We start from the raw sequence: 18,481 nt of genomic DNA, 5'->3' as shown, positions 1-18,481 counted from the left end.
GGGTGGAGCCTCACCCTTTCCACGTGTAATAGATGTCACAAGTGACTCAGGTACCCGTGATCTGTGGGCCTTATTCTCAAAAACACTGACCTAGACCTAAGTATTTCCAAAGCTCCATGAACCAGAGCACATCTCACTTCTCCTTTGACTTCTTTTCTGTTATAGTAACACCTCTGAAATAAAACTACATGGTAAAGAGGGCGGATTAGTTGAAGCGGGATAATCAGATTCATAGATTGATTACAGATCATTAAAGATATTACCTGTGTTACACTGGGGCAAAAGTGATTTTCATCTGAATGTGTTAGAATTTCATAAGCAAACGATTACATTCCTCCTGAGACAAAAGTAACTCAAAATCAATATCTAGCAAAACTCAGTTTTTGAAAAAAGCATTAGTTCAGAAAACATTATTTGTACTAAATCATAATTAACATTGAAAAGTCCACTTAAAAAGTCAAAGGAGTAAGTACAAGGATAGTCATGGCATCATTGTTTTTGATAACAAAAAAATTTAAACAATGTAAAGGTCTACTCAAAAGAGGACTAGTTAAAATATCGTATAGAATTAACTAGAATGCAGCCATCAAAAACAATGATGCCACTCTCGATACGTTAACAAAAAAAAGATCTCCAAGATATAAACAAAAAATAGAAGCAAAGGGCAGATATGCATGTAGTAGAAAGCCATTCGCGTTCTTAAAAATTAAGCCTGTATAACTGGAAAGATGCACAATAAATTCATTATAGTGATTCCTTCAGAGAGGGAAACTGTGTGGCTGGGAAAATGAGACTTACTTTTCCTATTAATATTCTTTTGGCCCTTTTGGATTTCTGTACCATTTGAGTGATTCAATCAAATTTTTAAAAAAAATAAAAAGTCAAGTGCAAACTGTAAGCTTTTAAAGTATATATTTGTATGAATGAACCCTGGTACATAGTAGATATTCAGTAAATGTCTATTTCTTAAATAAACCTACTTAATTTCTCCTCTCAACTTTTTCAAATCTCTTCTTTCCTCGGTGTGCAGGTTGAAGGTGGGGTGGATAGCTAAAATTTCATAATATATTATGCCTTTGCACTTATGGAGTGCTAAGTATGTGCTAAGCATTATGCTAAGCTCTCGACATGTTTCCATCAACTCAGGTAATTCTACAACATCCCTGGGAAGTAGATATTATCATCTTCCTTTGGCACTTGGGAAAACTGAGGCTCAGAAAGGTCGCTGGGAGCTCAGGCAAACTGTGTTATACACACACATAAATAAAGATTATAAAAATTATACTTTTAAGGTATATGCAAACCGCTGTGGGGACTATGAAGACAGTATGCTCTTGGCCCTTCCAACGGATCTTGGCAGGCAAAACCTTTATGTATGGCATTACTACAATATAAGGCAACAGAGAGCACAGTGTGGGGAGCTTTGAAGGGGAGAAATTCCCGGGGAAGTAGAAGAAAGAAATCAAGGAAGGCTTCACAGAAGGGGTCCTGGTTGATCAGGACTGTGCAAGGAGTGAGCAGTCAGGAGGAAAATTATGTGATTCACGGGTTCCATGCTATACTAAGTGCGTTGTATGTGGTAACACCTTTTACTTTTTTAATCCTAACATTTCTAAGTATCCTTGTTCCCAATTTTAGATGAATAAACCAAAACCTAGAGAAGAAACTTTCCCCAGATGTTCTAGTCCACATTTAATGTCACCTTACTTTCTACTGGCCATCTCTATGAGGGATTACCAACATGTCTTGCCTTATGTATTACTGATATAAAACTTGTGTGTGTGCACTCGCACAAACGCATTCCTTATCTCTAATACAAGCATAAACTACTTGAGGCAAGAACCATCATTTTATATATTTTTAATATTCCCCTCATTGTATGCTCACATACTAAGCATGAAAGTATTTATGGTAATGTATTAGTACTAAGCTAATTCTGTAAAATTGAGCTATCTTTATTTTGTGCTAAAGGTTTTATGACGGCAGATGAAAGAAAATTATTTGACCACCTCAAATCTCCTCATCTGAAATATTGGGTTCCATTCATCTGGTTTGGAAATCTTGCAGCTAAAGCCCGGAAGGAAGGGAGAATCAGAGACAGTGTTGATCTGCAATCACTGATGACTGTAAGTGCGTCACAAACCACCCATAAGAGATGCTAATCAGAAACCAACAGGGACCTGGATGTAGCAGGCCAGACCAGGATGTGTCTGCTTTGTTCATGACTGGTTCCAAAGGAACCAGAAAGACTGGGCTAGTATTAGAACCCTTAACATGCAGGACAGGGGTAGTATACAGGTTTTGACTCAGGTTGATTGGGAGTGGTTTCTTAGAAATTCTGTCTAAACAGAATTTGCCTTTGTCATGGGCTCTGTAACAAAGTGTCCCTTAATTGATTAGCAACATCTGTCAAGGGCTCTGAATGACCTGGTGTCCACAAGGCATATTTATCACCCCCCAGGATCCTAGAGTAAAATCTGGAGTAGAAATAAACCTGCCCAATCAGTTCCCCCAAACTAGAAGTTCCTGAGGTTAAGCCAACTTGTCAGATGCTCCAGGAAGCAAAATTATGTTTTCATTAAACGAAATAACCATGAATTCATCTGAGAAACAGATTTACGGAAGGGCTAGATAGATATGCCCTATGACAGTCTCCTGCCTGGATTAGACCAAAAGGAGTGAATGATATAAAAATAGCTCCCAAATTAACATAACTCTTTTTCCCAGGCTTATATAGTAATTTATGTGTGATAAAGGAGAAATCAGTAGATTCAAGTCCTTTCCATTCCAGACAGATATTTTCTGCCAATATAAGTGTGCTAAAGTCCTCATTTGTGGGGGAGAAAGGTTTAGGAAGTACTTCTTTTTTCCCCAAACTCTACAGCAAGCATGTTTCCAAAAGAAGTAGAGAAACAAACAAACAAACAAATCTGCTCTCCACATAAATTTACCAAAATGGATAGAAATTACTTATTTAAAATACTAACCCCTGCCTTCCCATCAACACTTTGGACCAATATACATGTTGGAAATCATGGATTCAATAGAGTAGGCGATAGTTCTATAAAGTCCTGATTTATTTTAATATTTTTTTTTAAAATATCCATCAGTCTCCATCCTTTTTGCACTGTTGAAGGGCGTTGATTGTCATTTTCAGGATTTTCCTTTTGGAATAGCCTTCAGAACCAATTACCAACCAGCCTTACAAAGTCAGCCTTGTCCTTTTACAGACATGTTCATAAAAGACATGGCCACGTTATGAATCCCAGGAAATATTTATTGCCACACGCATCATTTAGCAAACCATGTTTTATCTGTTTCTGGCTTAGGAAATGAACAGATACCGCTCTTGGTGCAGCCTCTTATTTGGTTATGACTGGGTTGGGATTCCGCTGGTTTACACCCAGGTATAAAATACTTTGCATGTGTGTTGTTTGTCCCCCCCCCCCCCAAGTTAGTTAGTTATTTATTTTGAAAGAGAGAGAGAGAGTGTGTGCAAGTGGGGAAGGGCAGAGAGAGAGAGAGAGAGGGAGAGAGAGAGTGGGACGGGCAGAGAGAGAGGGAGAGAGAGAATCCCAAACAGGCTCTGTACTGTCAGTGCAGAGCCCAATGCGGGGCTTGAACTCATGAACCATGAGATCATGACCTGAGCTGAGACCAGGAATTGGATGCTTAATCGACTGAGCCACCCAGGTGCCCCTGCATGTGGTTTTTAGCTACTTGCCCCCTTAGGCACTCTGGCCTGCTGTGGGGGTCCAGCGCTGTGTTCTCACTCAGACTTCTCTCCGTTGCAGGTTGTCACTCTGGCTGTCTACACCTTCTTCTTTGCCTGCCTGATTGGACGCCAGTTTTTGGATCCCACCAAAGGCTACGCGGGGCATGACTTAGATCTTTACATTCCAATCTTCACTCTCCTACAGTTCTTCTTCTATGCAGGATGGCTCAAGGTAGCCCACCGTCTGTGTGCCTGAGACCTGCTCTGTAATCTGTCATGTTCTGTCCTTTGCACCCTGGTCCTTTACTGAGTCACTCGCTCACGAGCGAGTCAAAGGTAGATTTAAGGTTTAATCACTCAGAGATGTTATTACTTGTAAACTAGAGATTCAAGTGATGTGGTGAGTACCATATTGCAGCAATCTAAGCAAAGACGTTGCAATAATACTCTTTTACGGCCAGTAATTTAAGTCTTTGTGTGCTCCCATTAGGATTATAATAATGTAATTAAAGTAATAACTGTGACTTCACTGATATTTTATGCCACAATAAGCAAGTAGGCAGAGTAAAAGAGAGTAAATAAGAAGCCTTGTGTATCAGAGTTAAGTATTCGTATTATATTATTATCTTGGTTCTGTTCAACTCTGTAAATAGTTAACTGTGATTCTCCGCAGTCCCACTAGCTGTCCCCCATTAAACGCATCCCATTTTCAAAACCAGAACCGAGACTCAGAAAATGATTCAACAGAATCAAAACCAGAAACACCAGGATTTGTGACGACATTTGGTTTGCCAGGAAATTAAAAACAGGTCAGAGCAGTGAGGAGGACTTGTCCAGTCATGGGTGCAGAACTGTACCTGCTCCAACCCCCACCCCTCCCTGCACCCCTTACCCTTCCCTGGATGCACAGGTAAATACCAGAGCCGGAGCCTGGTAGTGAATGGAACACACACACACACACACACACGCGCGCGCGCGCACACACACACACACACACACACACACACACACACACACAAAGACAATGGCTAAATCAAGGTAAATGAAATCCAATGACAGTTTGAAGATGAATAAAATCGAATTTTCAAACTTTTGACCTTTTGGCCAGCCACACGTTGACATGCACCGTGGAGGCCTTCCAGGCGGTGGCAACATTTTCCCTGCCAGTGCCTTTACCTTCACTGGTTTGAATCTTAACCAGGAACAATAAATACGTCATTTCAAAAAGTAAAAGCATGTCCTTTATAAATGGGAAAACCATTTTCAACCAGGTGATGGTAATTCTTAATTATTTTTACGCATTTAAGACAGAGAAAGAGCAAGAGAGACTAATAGCTCTCCTCTCCCATTAGTGAAAAAAGTAGACTCTAGTTTTATAAACAATAAACCACTACAAATGGCCCAGGTGCCCAATCATGCTAGTCTTTTATTGCCCTTTCCCCTGAGTTGTGCTAAGCTTCTTATTCTTTGCTTTGTGTCTACGTGAGGTGTTGGACGAGCCTGTTAGGAACAGTTAGCAGTTCCTGCCTTGGGAAATGCCCTCTAAGATATTTTGGGATGAGCACCAGGTGTTGTATGTAAACGCTGAATCACGGGAATCTACTCCCAAACCGAAAAGCACACTGTAGGTTAGCCAACTTGACAATAAATTATATTTTAAATTTTTTTTTCAACGTTTATTTATTTTTGGGACAGAGAGAGACAGAGCATGAACGGGGGAGGGGCAGAGAGAGAGGGAGACACAGAATCGGAAACAGGCTCCAGGCTCTGAGCCATCAGCCCAGAGCCTGACGCGGGGCTCGAACTCCCGGACCGCGAGATGGTGACCTGGCTGAAGTCGGACGCTTAACCGACTGCGCCACCCAGGCGCCCCTATATTTTAAAAAATAATAAATAAAATATTAACATTCCTTTCCTTTATAAAATATTTTTAAAGGCAAAATATGAAAATACCACATTAGCTCCTTTAAGAGATAGACAGTCCTAGGAGAAGTGTTTTCCCACTCAATGGATTATATCTCAACTTCTAAGCAGCTGTTTTATCTTGTCCATTCCAATATTTATAAATATTTTCAAAGTGTAAAAATCCCATCTTAACCTTATAAACAGTATATTAGTTACCTGCTGGAAATGAAGCCTCCAAAAGAGTAAAGGATTTTTTTTGAGAAAATCAATTCTGAAACATAGGTATCATTTTGAAAGTTAAATGTAGACTCTCATACTATATGCAGGACTGATCCCATAAAAGTGAAATTCTGGTTATAACAAGAATATTTTCCAGGCCTCTTCAGGGGCCCACTTAGGGAAAATCTCAGGCAAGGAAGGATAGACAGGCCCTGGAAAGGACTTTGACGTGGATGTCGCTGTGAGGCTGACTGACTCCGGGCTCAGGCCCTGCCCAGTCTGGGGAACTGGGGCGACGTATCTCTCTAAGTTGACGGTTCTCAACTCCATCCACATACTAAAATCTCCCGGGAGTTTCACCAGGTGCTGATATCTCAGCTCAACCTCACACCCATTTAATTAGAATCCCTAAGGGAGGAACCCAGGCATCAAGTTCTTTTAAAGCCTTCCTGGTGACTTTGATCTTCATCCAAGGTTGAGAACAACTGCTCTAAGTGGTTAGTGGTTAGACTTAAGTCCTAAAAAATAAGTAGGCAGAATTTCTACAAAATGGTCTCAGAACATAGAAATTCAACTGATCAATGGCGTCTTTATTTTATACACTTTTTTCCCATTTAGACCGAATGTAAAATCTCTCTCTCTCTCTCTCTCTCTCTCTCTCACACACACACACACACACACTAGATAATAAAAAGCAAGAGATTCAAGAGATTTAAAAAGAATAAAGGAGTCATATTTGACATATAAATCTCTTATCAAGAAGGCTATTCAATGCCAGAACATGGTTAAGATCATTTCATATTGACCAACTATTAGAAAATATATGGTAAGACGCTGCCTCAACTTTTCATAGTGGGGAAAACTGACCCACCGGATAAAAGTAAATCCTTTAGAGTAAAACAAAGTGAGACAAATTCCAGCTTCATGACCCCCAGCTCTCTGACTTTTCATTCAACAGTTGGATCCAATAATTGTGAAAACTCCTTGACTTATTTTCTTTCATTGTGCTCTACATCTCTGCTGTTTTCCCTTCCTCATGGTTACATTTTGTCTCATCACTTGGGCCCTTGTAAGTTCCTTAAACCCCCAGGCTACGTCGCCCTGGAAGTGCCGCAAACGGTGCCTTGCACCTTATCTGTGCTCCTTCGACATTCACGGGTTTGATTTGTACCCGACATCAATCATTTGGCTCCTACATGGCACAACTTCTCCTGAAGGGCCTGTGCTGTCACCACCTGAACAGACAGGTCCGCTGGAGAGCAAACCCACGCAGGTGCCTCGCTCGTGGTCTGAGAGCAGTGTCGCTTGCAGGTAAACATCAGTGTCTGTGGAGCCACCCACTCCCCTCTGGGCTTCATATTATGAAAGTGGCAAAGGGCATCACCTCCGTCACCTTTGGCTTGCATTCCTAGTTTTCACAAGCATCACGATGGACCTATTCTATGTTCTCCACTGCAGGTAGCTGAGCAGCTTATCAACCCTTTTGGAGAAGATGATGATGATTTCGAAACCAACTGGTGCATTGACAGAAATCTGCAGGTTAGAGGAGCTCTTCCTTCCTTTACAAACATGAATAATGAATCATTTGTGACGTTTCAGATCTGAACAGACTCTGACGGCAGGCCCCTGAACTTCAGAGCTGCAGCCACAAAAGAAAGAGGTTTGGCTCTCCAGTATCTTGCCTCAGCTCCTTTTGGAACTTCACAGGTCCTGGGTCTCAGTTGCAGTGAAGTTTAGTCCCTTGTAAATAGAATTTATTTTTATTTTTATTTAAATCCAAGTTAGTTAACATATAGCATAGTTTGGGAGAACTTAGTGTTTCATCACTTACATACAACACCCAGTGCTCATCATAAGTGCCTTCCTTAATGCCCATCACCCATTTAGCCCCCCCCCACTCACCTCCCCTCCAGCAACCCCAGTTTGTTCTCCGTATTTAAGAGTCTCTTATGGTTTGCCTCCCTCTCTGTTTTTATCTTATTTTTCCTCCCCTTCCCCTAAGTAGAATTTCAAGCCAGTTTTCTTTGTAAGTTTATTAACTTTACACAGCCTCTTCCATCATACTGCAGAGCAATGTTTTAATTCATTCTTTAATCTGGTTTCTGTGGCCACCCAAGTGAGATTAGCAGGGACAGACAATGGCAGCCAGAAGTGATCTGGTGTGAGTTCCCAAATCCATGCCATGAAGTTCCCTGCAGTCAGATGTCCAAGCAGCTGGACACTGGAAACGTGGGCCATACCAGCCTATGTCTCAAATCTGACAGAACTAAACCTAATGGACCCCAGGACCCTTATCCCCAAAGCATTATTCCAGAGAGGTTTTTCTTAAAGAATCAGCATGAGAGAATTTTCCTTCCAGGCAGGACTCTCTTCAGACCATTCTCTGTCCTCACAGATAAGGAAAGAACTTCAACTTGGCTACTTGCTTCAGGCCCTTGCTCAGTTCTTAAGCAGGTTCAAATGTTTCACTATGTTTCACTGTTGGTTCACAAACTGGCCGCATACCTAGAGGGCTGGGAGAGATGGAAGAAAGAAGCCACTCCAGACTGGTAGGTGGCAGGTCTAATAAGCAAGGGAACTGACCTACAAGGCTTGTTTGGGGCAGCCACAAGACAAGTAGATCTCCATGCCCACCTGCCAGAATTGTAAAAGTTTATACCAAGGCCTTAACTGGGTTCAGTCACACTTTCAGTCCAGATGGTCTCAATAATACACTGCACTCTCAAGGCTGTGTCCTTGAAATGGCTCCACTGTGAGAACAGTGAGCAGAATGTACATTCCCATGACAGGGGAGGGGTGGGGGTAAAGGGCCTCCTGTAGCCTGGGTTCAGCTCTGAGGTCAGCAGAGGTTACATCCTCTCCATGACCTCCTCCAACAATCACATTGTCAATCTATCAAGGAGGAAGTATAATGGTTAGGACACTTGCTCTTTGTAAAGATCGGATTTGCAGGTTAATAATTTATTCATGCATTAGTTTGTCAAAGTCAAGGAGAGAGACCACTATATAGCCCCAACCAGGGGCACCTGGGTGGCTCAGTCAGTTGGGCGTCTGACTTCAGCTCAGGTCATGATCTCATAGTCTGTGAGCTCGAGCCCCGTGTCCGGCTCTGTGCTGACAGCTCAGAGCCTGGAGCCTGCTTCGGATTCTGTGTCTCCCTCTCTCTCTGCTCCTCCCCTGCTCATGCTCTGTCTCTCTCTGTCTCAAAAATAAATAAATAAATAATTAAAAAAAAATTTTAAATGTTTAAAAAATATATATATATACGTATATATATATATATATCCCCAACCAGTATAGACCTGCTGATATACGTATCCAAACAAACAAATAATCAGGGCACATAAGAAATGATATCAATTACAGGGTGCCAGGGTGGCTTAGTCGGTTAAGAGTCCAACTCTTGATCTCAGCTCAGGTCTTGATCTCAGGGTTGTGAGTTCAAGCCCCATATTGGGCTCCACACTGGGCTTAAAGCCTACTTTAAAAAAAAAAAAAAAAAAAAGAGGGCTCCTGTGTGGCTTAGTCGGTTAAGCATCTGACTTCAGCTCAGGTCATGATTGTGCGGTTTGTGGGTTCAAGCCCCTCTGGCTGTCAATGCAGAGCCCACTTTGGATCCTCTGTCTCCCTCTCTCTCTACTCCTCCCCCTCTCGTGTTCTCTCTCTCAAAAATAAATAAACATTAAAAATGATTTTAAAAAGAAATGATATCAAGTATAAGTATGTTTATGGAATCAACGGAATGGGATATTGAGAATCTTCTCCTACCTATGATATCTGGAATTATGAGGTTGCTGTAAGGATAGCCACTAGACAATACGGTAACTTTGAACCAAGAAGGAAAAGGAGTCTCTCCTGCCTCCTAGTAAAATGTAGCTAGCTCCATTCTGGGCATGTGGCTTGATAAACCAAGTCTGGGCAGTTTTATAGCCCCACTTAACCCCCATTGCCAAGTGCCCTCACGCAATAAACATGTGCAAGTCTCTGCAACGGTCCTGGTTACAGCAAATATGAACAACGGACATTTGTGTATTTACTCTCTCAGACTGCTCTATCCTGCTGCAAATCCCATCCACCCATTGGAGCTTACTCTCTGTCTTTATACAATCCACATCCAAATTATTCTAACAATAAAACAATGATTTTAGGTCTCTCTTTTAGCTGTGGATGAAATGCACATGAGCTTACCCAAGATGAAGAAGGACATTTACTGGGATGATTCTGCTGCTCGACCACCTTATACACTGGCAGCCGCTGACTACTGCATACCCTCCTTTCTGGGGTCAACAGTCGAAATGGGGTGAGTGCATTTTTTTTAATCATCAATATTTAGAAAATAAGTTGGTCACTGTTCTGATTTTTTATGCTCTGGTCTTGAACTCACTTTCACGACAACTCTCAATTGGTAACATCTTATTTCAGATTTTCAGGTATAATTAATATGCCCGAGGAAGTTTGAGAGCAAAGAGACTATAGCTTCCGGTTTAAATGTGGTGTGTGTGTACATGCAGGCATGTGTATTTGGGGGTAATTTGCATTTCACCTTGTTTTTATACCACAGAAAACTTTTCCAAAAGTTGTGAAATTATCCTCTTTTCTCCTTCCGATTTGAAAAGTAGTTTATTCAATTATATAATCATTTATTACTTAAGACGTTCATAACTGAATGTATTTCTAACAAGTGTTTATGAGGCATATACCACATGCAGGCACTGTGTTAGACTACTTGGAGACAAGCAAATCCTAAGGAATGAGATAAGTTTTCTCTAAGATTTTAATTCAACTATGTTTAGTAGACAAGTCAGTCTCTGTTCTGTGGTTTTAACATAACAATCTGTCCCTATGTACTTAGCTTTAAATAAATGGGCTGAGGCCTGAAGTAACACATGCACACTTCTCGAGTAATTTTATTAAATCTGATAATGTATTTGATTTTGGAGAAATGTGTGAATGTGGGGGAAGTTTAAGTATTTTTGCTCAAGGCAGCTGCCACAGTTTCCAAGTAACTTAAAGAGAAGACCGTGGACAAATTTAGAAAAATAAGGAGAACCCCCTTAAAAAAGAGGAAAACTTTTGCAGGATTTTTCTTACAACTTGTGACAAAACTGTGGTTTGCTGTTGACACCAGCTCTCGGCAGATTTGTGAGGCAAGTTCACGTCCTGTAGTTGCTACCTGGGGACCTTCTTTCCTCTCTCCCACGGTGTTCAGCCCTCCTGTTTCCCAGCCACAAGGATATCCAGCTTCAGCCCTATTCCCACAAGGCTTCACTCTTGGCTGAATGTCTCTTGATCCTAACAGGTCTTCAAGACCCAAAGGAAAAGATGACCAAGTAGAATTTCAGGAGTGGGGTCAAATGATGAGATGATTTAGGAGCCAGGAGATTTGCCTGTTGTCTTCAAAGCACACCTGAGAGAAGGTTGCACACCCCAGGCTAGGCTTGCCTTGGCTTCCAGACGGCCCGACAAGCCTGGATCCTCCTGTGCGCATCCCAACCCCAGCTGGTTGCTCAGTCTCCACAAAGAGCAATTCACTGTTGTTCGCCCTTCTCGGCAGTTTGTGGTGGCAGTTTCGTGGGTTTTGAAATCCTTCTCGATTTTGAAAATTAATAGATGCTTTTCTGTGGATTTGTTCTTGGATAACTCAACAGGCTTTAACCTTTCTCTCCCTTCCCATCACTGATTAATGCACAGAATTGAAGGTCTAATTTGTAAGAGAAAAGAGACTAGCACATTTGATAGGGCTGGAGAATCATTGTGGTATCACTGTTGGGACTATAAGTGCCCTTGTGCTCCATATCTATCATCCAGTTAGTTGTTTTTGCAGGATGGTTACAATGATAGTTTTTGTTTGGTCTCAAGATTTTCATTTTGGTCTACATATTCATCCCAAGCATCATAATATTACATTCTTCTGTGTCCATGTTCTTTAGAAATTATTAAAATGCCTATTTCGGGGCGCCTGGGTGGCGCAGTCGGTTAAGCATCCGACTTCAGCCAGGTCACGATCTCGCGGTCCGGGAGTTCGAGCCCCGCGTCGGGCTCTGGGCTGATGGCTCGGAGCCTGGAGCCTGTCTCCGATTCTGTGTCTCCCTCTCTCTCTGCCCCTCCCCCGTTCATGCTCTGTCTCTCTCTGTCCCAAAAATAAATAAACATTGAAAAAAAATTTGATAAAAAAATAAAAATAAAAAAAAATAAAATATCTATTTCTATTTCTAAATATAGAGACACAGAATTAGGGATCTATAAGACCTCGAAGAAAATATCTACCCCAAACAATTATTGAGAATATTAAATGAGATTGGAAACATCAAAACACTCTAGATGTAACCATAGAGCATTGTTAATATTGACTCATGTAAGTACCCTGTTTGTGGATGTCAAAATGATTAAACATTAAAGAAAGATTAAACAAATCTAAGCCATTTTTCATATTAAGCTAGCACTGGAAATTTGGAACAGAGAAAAAATTCTTGAGAGAAAACTGGGAGATGTGATATTTAAGAATGCAGCAAAAAGTTTTTAGTTATCAGAGAGAATTCCTCTAATTAAGACAGCCTATTTACTAGCATGATGGGAACGGCCACAGGCAAAGGCCAGAGTCTATTAGGGGAGGTTTCTGGGAGGCATTTAATTGGACTCTGGAACCAAATGATCAAAGAAACAATTAGGCAAAAGTTCACTTGATCTTGATTTTCTGCATGAATGAGGACCATTCAAAGGGAACCTCACAGTCCAGGAAAAGTTGCTACAGGAATGCAGGCTTTTGGAGTATTCACAGAAATGCCCACTGTTGATTCTTTCCAGGACTGTGCTGTTACACAAGTTGTTTCCGCTCACCTGTGTTGGAAAACCAACTCCAGCTAACTTAAGCAAAAAGGGGTTTCTTGGGTCACATCTGGAGACTAGCCTAGCTTTGGGTGTGGCTAATTTCAGAGGCTCAAAATATGTCACCGGGACTCACTATTGCCCTCTCTATCTCTTCAGTTCAGCTTTTCTCTCCACTGGCTCAGGTTTCAGACAGGCAAAACAGCAAGATGGCAGCCAGCAGCTTTACAACCTATCCTCTCAGCAAATCCTGTGGAAAGAACATGACTCTTAAAACTAAAGTACTGAATTAACTGGCTGGGCTTGGCGAACGTGCCCATTCTTGAACAGGGAAGCACGATATTTTGATTAGCTGAGGCCTGTTCACATGTCCATCTTTGGACCAAGGGGCATGTGTCAGCCCCAAGCAACCATAGGGAGGAGGTGATGTCTTAAGAAAATTAGAATGGTACTACTAGGAATAGGTGAATGGTTTGCTAGGCTGAAAGCAATGATTGTCCTCTAAACTCATAAAAGATCACTCCCTAAGAATTTCACTGTTCACTCACCAAATACAAAGTTAGTATCAAGTGAGCCATCTGACGAAGGCTCAGGGGAAAAGGGAAGGTAAAAGTAAGGATTACTGTAGCACAGGTGATTTTGTTGATGATGACTGAGTCAATGAGCCCTGTGCATTAGGATAAAGACCGGGGTGTCAAAGTAGTATGGATTCAAGTGTTTCAGAAAAGTGTTTGCTGCTTGATGAGCATATAAAATCCTTTCCTGGTTGAGTAAGTTTTTAATTTTCTTATTCTATTTAGGATGTACGTTCCTAGCATATTTAATTCAGAAATCAAATTTCCCTTACCTTTTCACATCAACGTTTCAAGCTTATGATCACAATTCCCATGACCCAGAAATGCTAAAATCAAGGCAATGCCCTTCAATAACTGAACAAAAGTATTATCCAAGAGAAACCTGAGAAATTACTCTGCCTCCTATTTTCTTTTACATTCGGGGGACTACTCATTTCCACATAAAAAGGAAACTCCTTAGGAGGGCCTGAGTGGCTCAGTTGGTGAAGCATCCAACTTCAGACTCAGGTCAGGATCTTGTAGTTCACCAGTTTGAGCCCCCCTATCGGGCTCTCTGCTCTCAGTAGGAAGCCTACTGTCCCCTCAAATCTGCCCGTCCCCTACTCTGCCCCTCCTCCACAGCGCGCGGGCTCACGTGCATGCTCTCTCTCTCTCCCCCCCCCCAAAGTAAATAAAAATTTAAGAGAAAAAAGAAAACTCCTTAGAGACGATTCTTCTGTTCTCTATATTCAGGGACATATTCAAAATATTGCCATATTTTCTACACATTTACCAAATGTACATTAGCGAAATAAAGTAAGATTTTCCCCATATTTTATCTCAAATACAAATTTAAAATATCACGTTTTTCCTCGTATCTTCACATATAGAATGAACTCATCCATTTATTCAGGCAAATTTTCTTTCAGGGCCTGGTATACGATAGGTTCTATTTCAAATGCTAGGCATAGGCAAAAAAACAAAAACAAAAACAAAACAAATACCTCTTCAGCTCACTGACACAAGGAGACATGTTCTGGTACCATGTGGTAAACCCAGCAATGGAGAAACGCTCAGTCTTAAGGGAATAAAAGAAAGGTATGTTTCACCCAGCATGGTGAATGAGAGACGGCTTCTTGGAGCTGAGGAGTCCAATGTGCATCTTTAAGACTAAATTAGGAGCTAGCACACAAATAGGAGGAGGAGATTCAGCAAAGGGTAAATTCCAAGCCAATATGCACAAACAGCAAGGAATGACAGTGTATTTAAAGTAACAGTTTTTTTTTTTTAATTTCAGCTTTATTGAAGTATAATCTACATAAAAATTATGAGGTATTGAAAGTATACATTGCGGTGATCTGCTGTTTTAATTAAGGTGTCTTTTCATCATCCTTACTGTTGGAGACACTATTAACCAAGATGAAGAGGTCACCCACAAGCAGAGGGAAGAGTTTTCCATAAGATGCGTGTGAAGAAAACACGCCCAAGCCCTGAAATGCAAATGACTCTTCTTTGGACAATAGCAAACACTTACACGTAACATACCAAACTTTACCAAAACAAACCTAGAATGTTTAAACTCAAGCCAGCATTGCTGAAAACAAATTTCTTTTTTTTTTATGTTTATTCATTTTGGGAGAGAAAAAGTACAAGTGGGAGGGGAGCAGAGAGACAGACGGAGACAGAGAATCCCAAGCAGGCTCTGCACAAATTAGTGCAGAGCCTGACATGGGGCTCAAACCCACAAACCACGAGGTCATGACCTGAGCCGAAATCCAAAGTCGGATGCTTAACCGACCGAGCCACCCAGGTGCCCCAAATTTGTTTTTATTTTTATTTATTTATTTAATTTTTTTTTTACGTTTTATTTATTTTTGAGACAGGGAGAGACAGAGCATGAACGGGGGAGGGTCAGAGAGAGAGGGAGACACAGAATCTGAAACAGGCTCTAGGTTCCGAGCAGTCAGCACAGAGCCCGACGCGGGGCTCGAACTCACAGACAGTGAGATCGTGACCTGAGCCGAAGTCGGACGCTTAACCGACTGAGCCACCCAGGCGCCCCCCAAATTTGTTTTTAAAACAAACAAAAAGTGGGGCGCCTGGGTGGCTCAGTCGGTTAAGCGTCCGACTTCGGCTCAGGTCACGATCTCACGGTTCATGGGTTCAAGCCCTGCGTCCAGCTCTGCTGACAGCTCAGAGCCTGGAGCCTGCTTCAGATTCTGTGTCTCTCTCTCTCTGACCCTCCCCTGTTCATGCTCTGAATCTCTCTGTCTCAAAAATAAATAAACATTAAAAAACAAACAAACAAACAAACAAACAAAAAGTAAGATCCAGGGCTAGCCCACCACAGCTAGCCAGAGGTAGAATGCTATTCACATGACAGCACCATGGGTCGCTCCAAAACTCTTGTTCTTTTTTAAATACTTAGGATTATCCATTTGCACAAATGTATAAGTCTCTGAGGAATGGAACACAGGAAATTAACGTCCTAAAGTCTCATAACTCCCTTTAATCCCATCTCGAAAATCAAAACCCCCAAGAGCGAAGAAGCAATAACCCCTTAAGGGCATTGGGAAAACCCCACTGAAACATCTATCCATAGCAGCTAAAGGATTCCAAATCCTGGAGAAGAGAGGCAGTAGCTGCTTATGAAATGGATCACTGACATGTGCACACATGGAAGTGTGCCCGCTCTAAGGGTCCTGCTGATGTAAAAGAGTGCTCTCAGCCTGTGGACTTGCTGCGATACCCTTTAATGAACACCGCTTTACTGGGCTTTCTGCTGTCATTCAAATATGTCGCAACTTCCTCACACTTAGAGTGGTCTTAAGGAATGGATCTATGAAGTCAGTTAAGGATGCACTTAGCACAGAGGAGAAAGATACAGATTTTTGCAAGCGTTCCTTCTGGTTAGGAGCAGAGGGATTTATTTAAGATTTATTTGGTGCTATTAAACTGTAAACACGCAGAAATAATGACTTTTACTCATCCATCTTCATTCCAAAGTCTCTCCGAATGTGTAGAAATAATATAATAACTTTTTTGCAATTGTACGTATGTATTTAATGTGTACAAAACATTCGGGTTGCGTAGCACAGTCAGAAGTCTTCTTGGCAGTATTAGTTCAAATATACCAAAATATGTATTTAACAAGCATGTCCTTTATTAAATTGTGGTTAAATATACCTCTAGATGGATGTTTTAGTAAGTTATCCTCTCTTAGCTAACTATATTCAAATATTATAGCTTTTACAAGAAAATACATAGTCTGATACATACTATTGCATGCGTGTGTTATAAACTACCAAAAATATCTCAAAATTCTGAATCACTAACTTCGACAAAAATGTATTCTTGGAACATTGATTTTCACTTAATGTACCAGAAAGGAAGGAGAAACGGAGCCTCCCAAGGAGATGATTGTGCGTTACTAACTTTAAAATTCTAGAACCTTCTCAGGGATTCTTTCATATGCCCTCATAGGCTCACCATTGGCACTCGATTTTCACCTTCTAAAAGACATGACAGGTATAGATGACTTAATGTCCTTTTCTCACAAAACTCCCACAGGATACAACAACTTTGAAACGTGGGGGACTTTAAGTGAACCCCCATTTGGGGCCACAACTTATTTTTGCATCAGCCAGCGGAGGGCCCATGAGCATAACCAGAGTAGTAATAGGAGTCTAGATATGCCCGTTCTTTTACCAGATTTGCTGTAATCCTTGGCCCAAACTAGCAGAGAGGCAAGAGAGTGGCAGCAGGAGGGTCACCAGCCCTGGGAGCCCCTATTGTGAGCTAAGCAAACCCTCCGTGATGCTCCCCTACTCCAAAGTGTCCCCCAGCAAGGGAGTCAGGAAGGGGTGCTGGGTGGATACAACCTCTGTCCGCTGGGTTTTCCTCCCAGTGCTTGGCCCCCACCTCCCAGCTCAGCACGAGTTACCTTTCCCATCTTATAAATCCTAGGCTACGGCTCTGACAAGATTCTGCAGAGCAGAAGGTTAAAAATAACAGCACTTGCCTCTAATGGGTTTGAAGAGTACATTTTGCTCTGCTGTGAATAAATGTTCCTCTACACGGGCTCTGCCCAGATAGATTTTCAGGCAAATCATCAGCTCCCTCCAAGGCGGCTGCCTGACTTTGAGGAACACTAGCAATTTGAAAATAATAAATCTGACCTGAGAAGTAGAGTTCATCATATTAAATATCAATTTCCTAAATTCCTCATTTCAATTTTGTTAAAATGGCCTAAATTAATTGAATTTAAAGTGTCAAAATACCACTTCTTAAAAATTTTTATTTATTTTTGAGAGACAGAGACAGAGACAGAGCATGAGCAGGGGAGGGACAGAGAGAGGGAGACACAGAATCCAAAGCAGGCTTCAGGCTCCCAGCTGTCAGCACAGAGCCCAATGTGGAGCTCGAACTCACAAACTGTGAGATCATGACCTGAGCCAAAGTCAGACGCTGTCAGACTGAGCCACGCAGATGCCCCTCAAAATAGCACTTTAAACGTTGGCACAACAGCAAACAAAATGGCCACCGTGAGGTGAAGATGTTGACTGACCTTACCGAGGTAAACATCCTATAATATACACATATGTCAAACCATCACATTGGACACATTAAACTTAAAGAATGTTATATGTCAGTTATATATCAATAAACCTGGGGGGAGGAGGTTAAAAAAAAAAGGTGGCCCAGAGAAAGAAAGGCAAGCATTATCCAGTTTTATCCTTTAATCTTGTGAAGCTCTGTATTTATTTACCTGATCACACACATGAGAAAGCTTTGTGAAAAGCTTGCTTCGGGAAAAAAAAAATGCATTAGATCTCTCAAGTTAATGGGGCTGTTTTGGTCTTTCCATATGAGACACACGCCATGAATTCTGAAAGTCACTGCCGTCTCCAGCAGTCCTGTCCCCTCTTATTATGGCAACAGGAGGTGACAAGTGTTCTTCTGTGCCCTGAGCAGCCCAAGCGTCTTTTCAAAAGCCCTGAAATCGCTGCTGCCTGTGCCCTCAGAAATCTGTCACTGGCAAGGGAGACTGTGGGGCTGATGGTTCACTGGGTGCCCAATAGATATTTTGAAAGTGTGGGTTGTTGGTCTTTTATAACAGTTGCGATTGAAATAACATATCCCAATCCTGACGCCAGTGCGACCTGGAGGATGCCGCCTGCTCTCCCTCCTAGACTCGGCTACAACCAACTAGCCCGCCTGGCTTAACATAACCTGTTCTCTCTCCCACACCTACCCTTCTCCA

The 18,481-nt window shown here is 41.7% G+C and overlaps 1 protein-coding gene across 1 annotated transcript in view; it reads left to right on the top strand.

Annotated features, from left to right (window-relative positions):
- The window catches only part of BEST3 (bestrophin 3), a 37,491-nt gene that overhangs the window by 13,552 nt on the left and 5,458 nt on the right, over positions 1-18,481 (top strand). The window contains exons 4-8 of the mRNA XM_030321702.1: positions 1,972-2,126; positions 3,330-3,407; positions 3,795-3,947; positions 7,298-7,378; positions 9,988-10,139. Of these exons, the coding sequence (XP_030177562.1) occupies positions 1,972-2,126; positions 3,330-3,407; positions 3,795-3,947; positions 7,298-7,378; positions 9,988-10,139 (619 nt within the window). The remainder of the gene's footprint in view (positions 1-1,971; positions 2,127-3,329; positions 3,408-3,794; positions 3,948-7,297; positions 7,379-9,987; positions 10,140-18,481) is intronic.

Source organism: Lynx canadensis, chromosome B4 (assembly GCF_007474595.2).
Source record: "Lynx canadensis isolate LIC74 chromosome B4, mLynCan4.pri.v2, whole genome shotgun sequence".
NCBI classification, from domain to species: Eukaryota; Metazoa; Chordata; class Mammalia; order Carnivora; family Felidae; genus Lynx; species Lynx canadensis.
The sequence above is the reverse complement of the archived record's forward strand: the minus strand, read 5'-3'. Positions and strand labels throughout refer to the sequence as shown.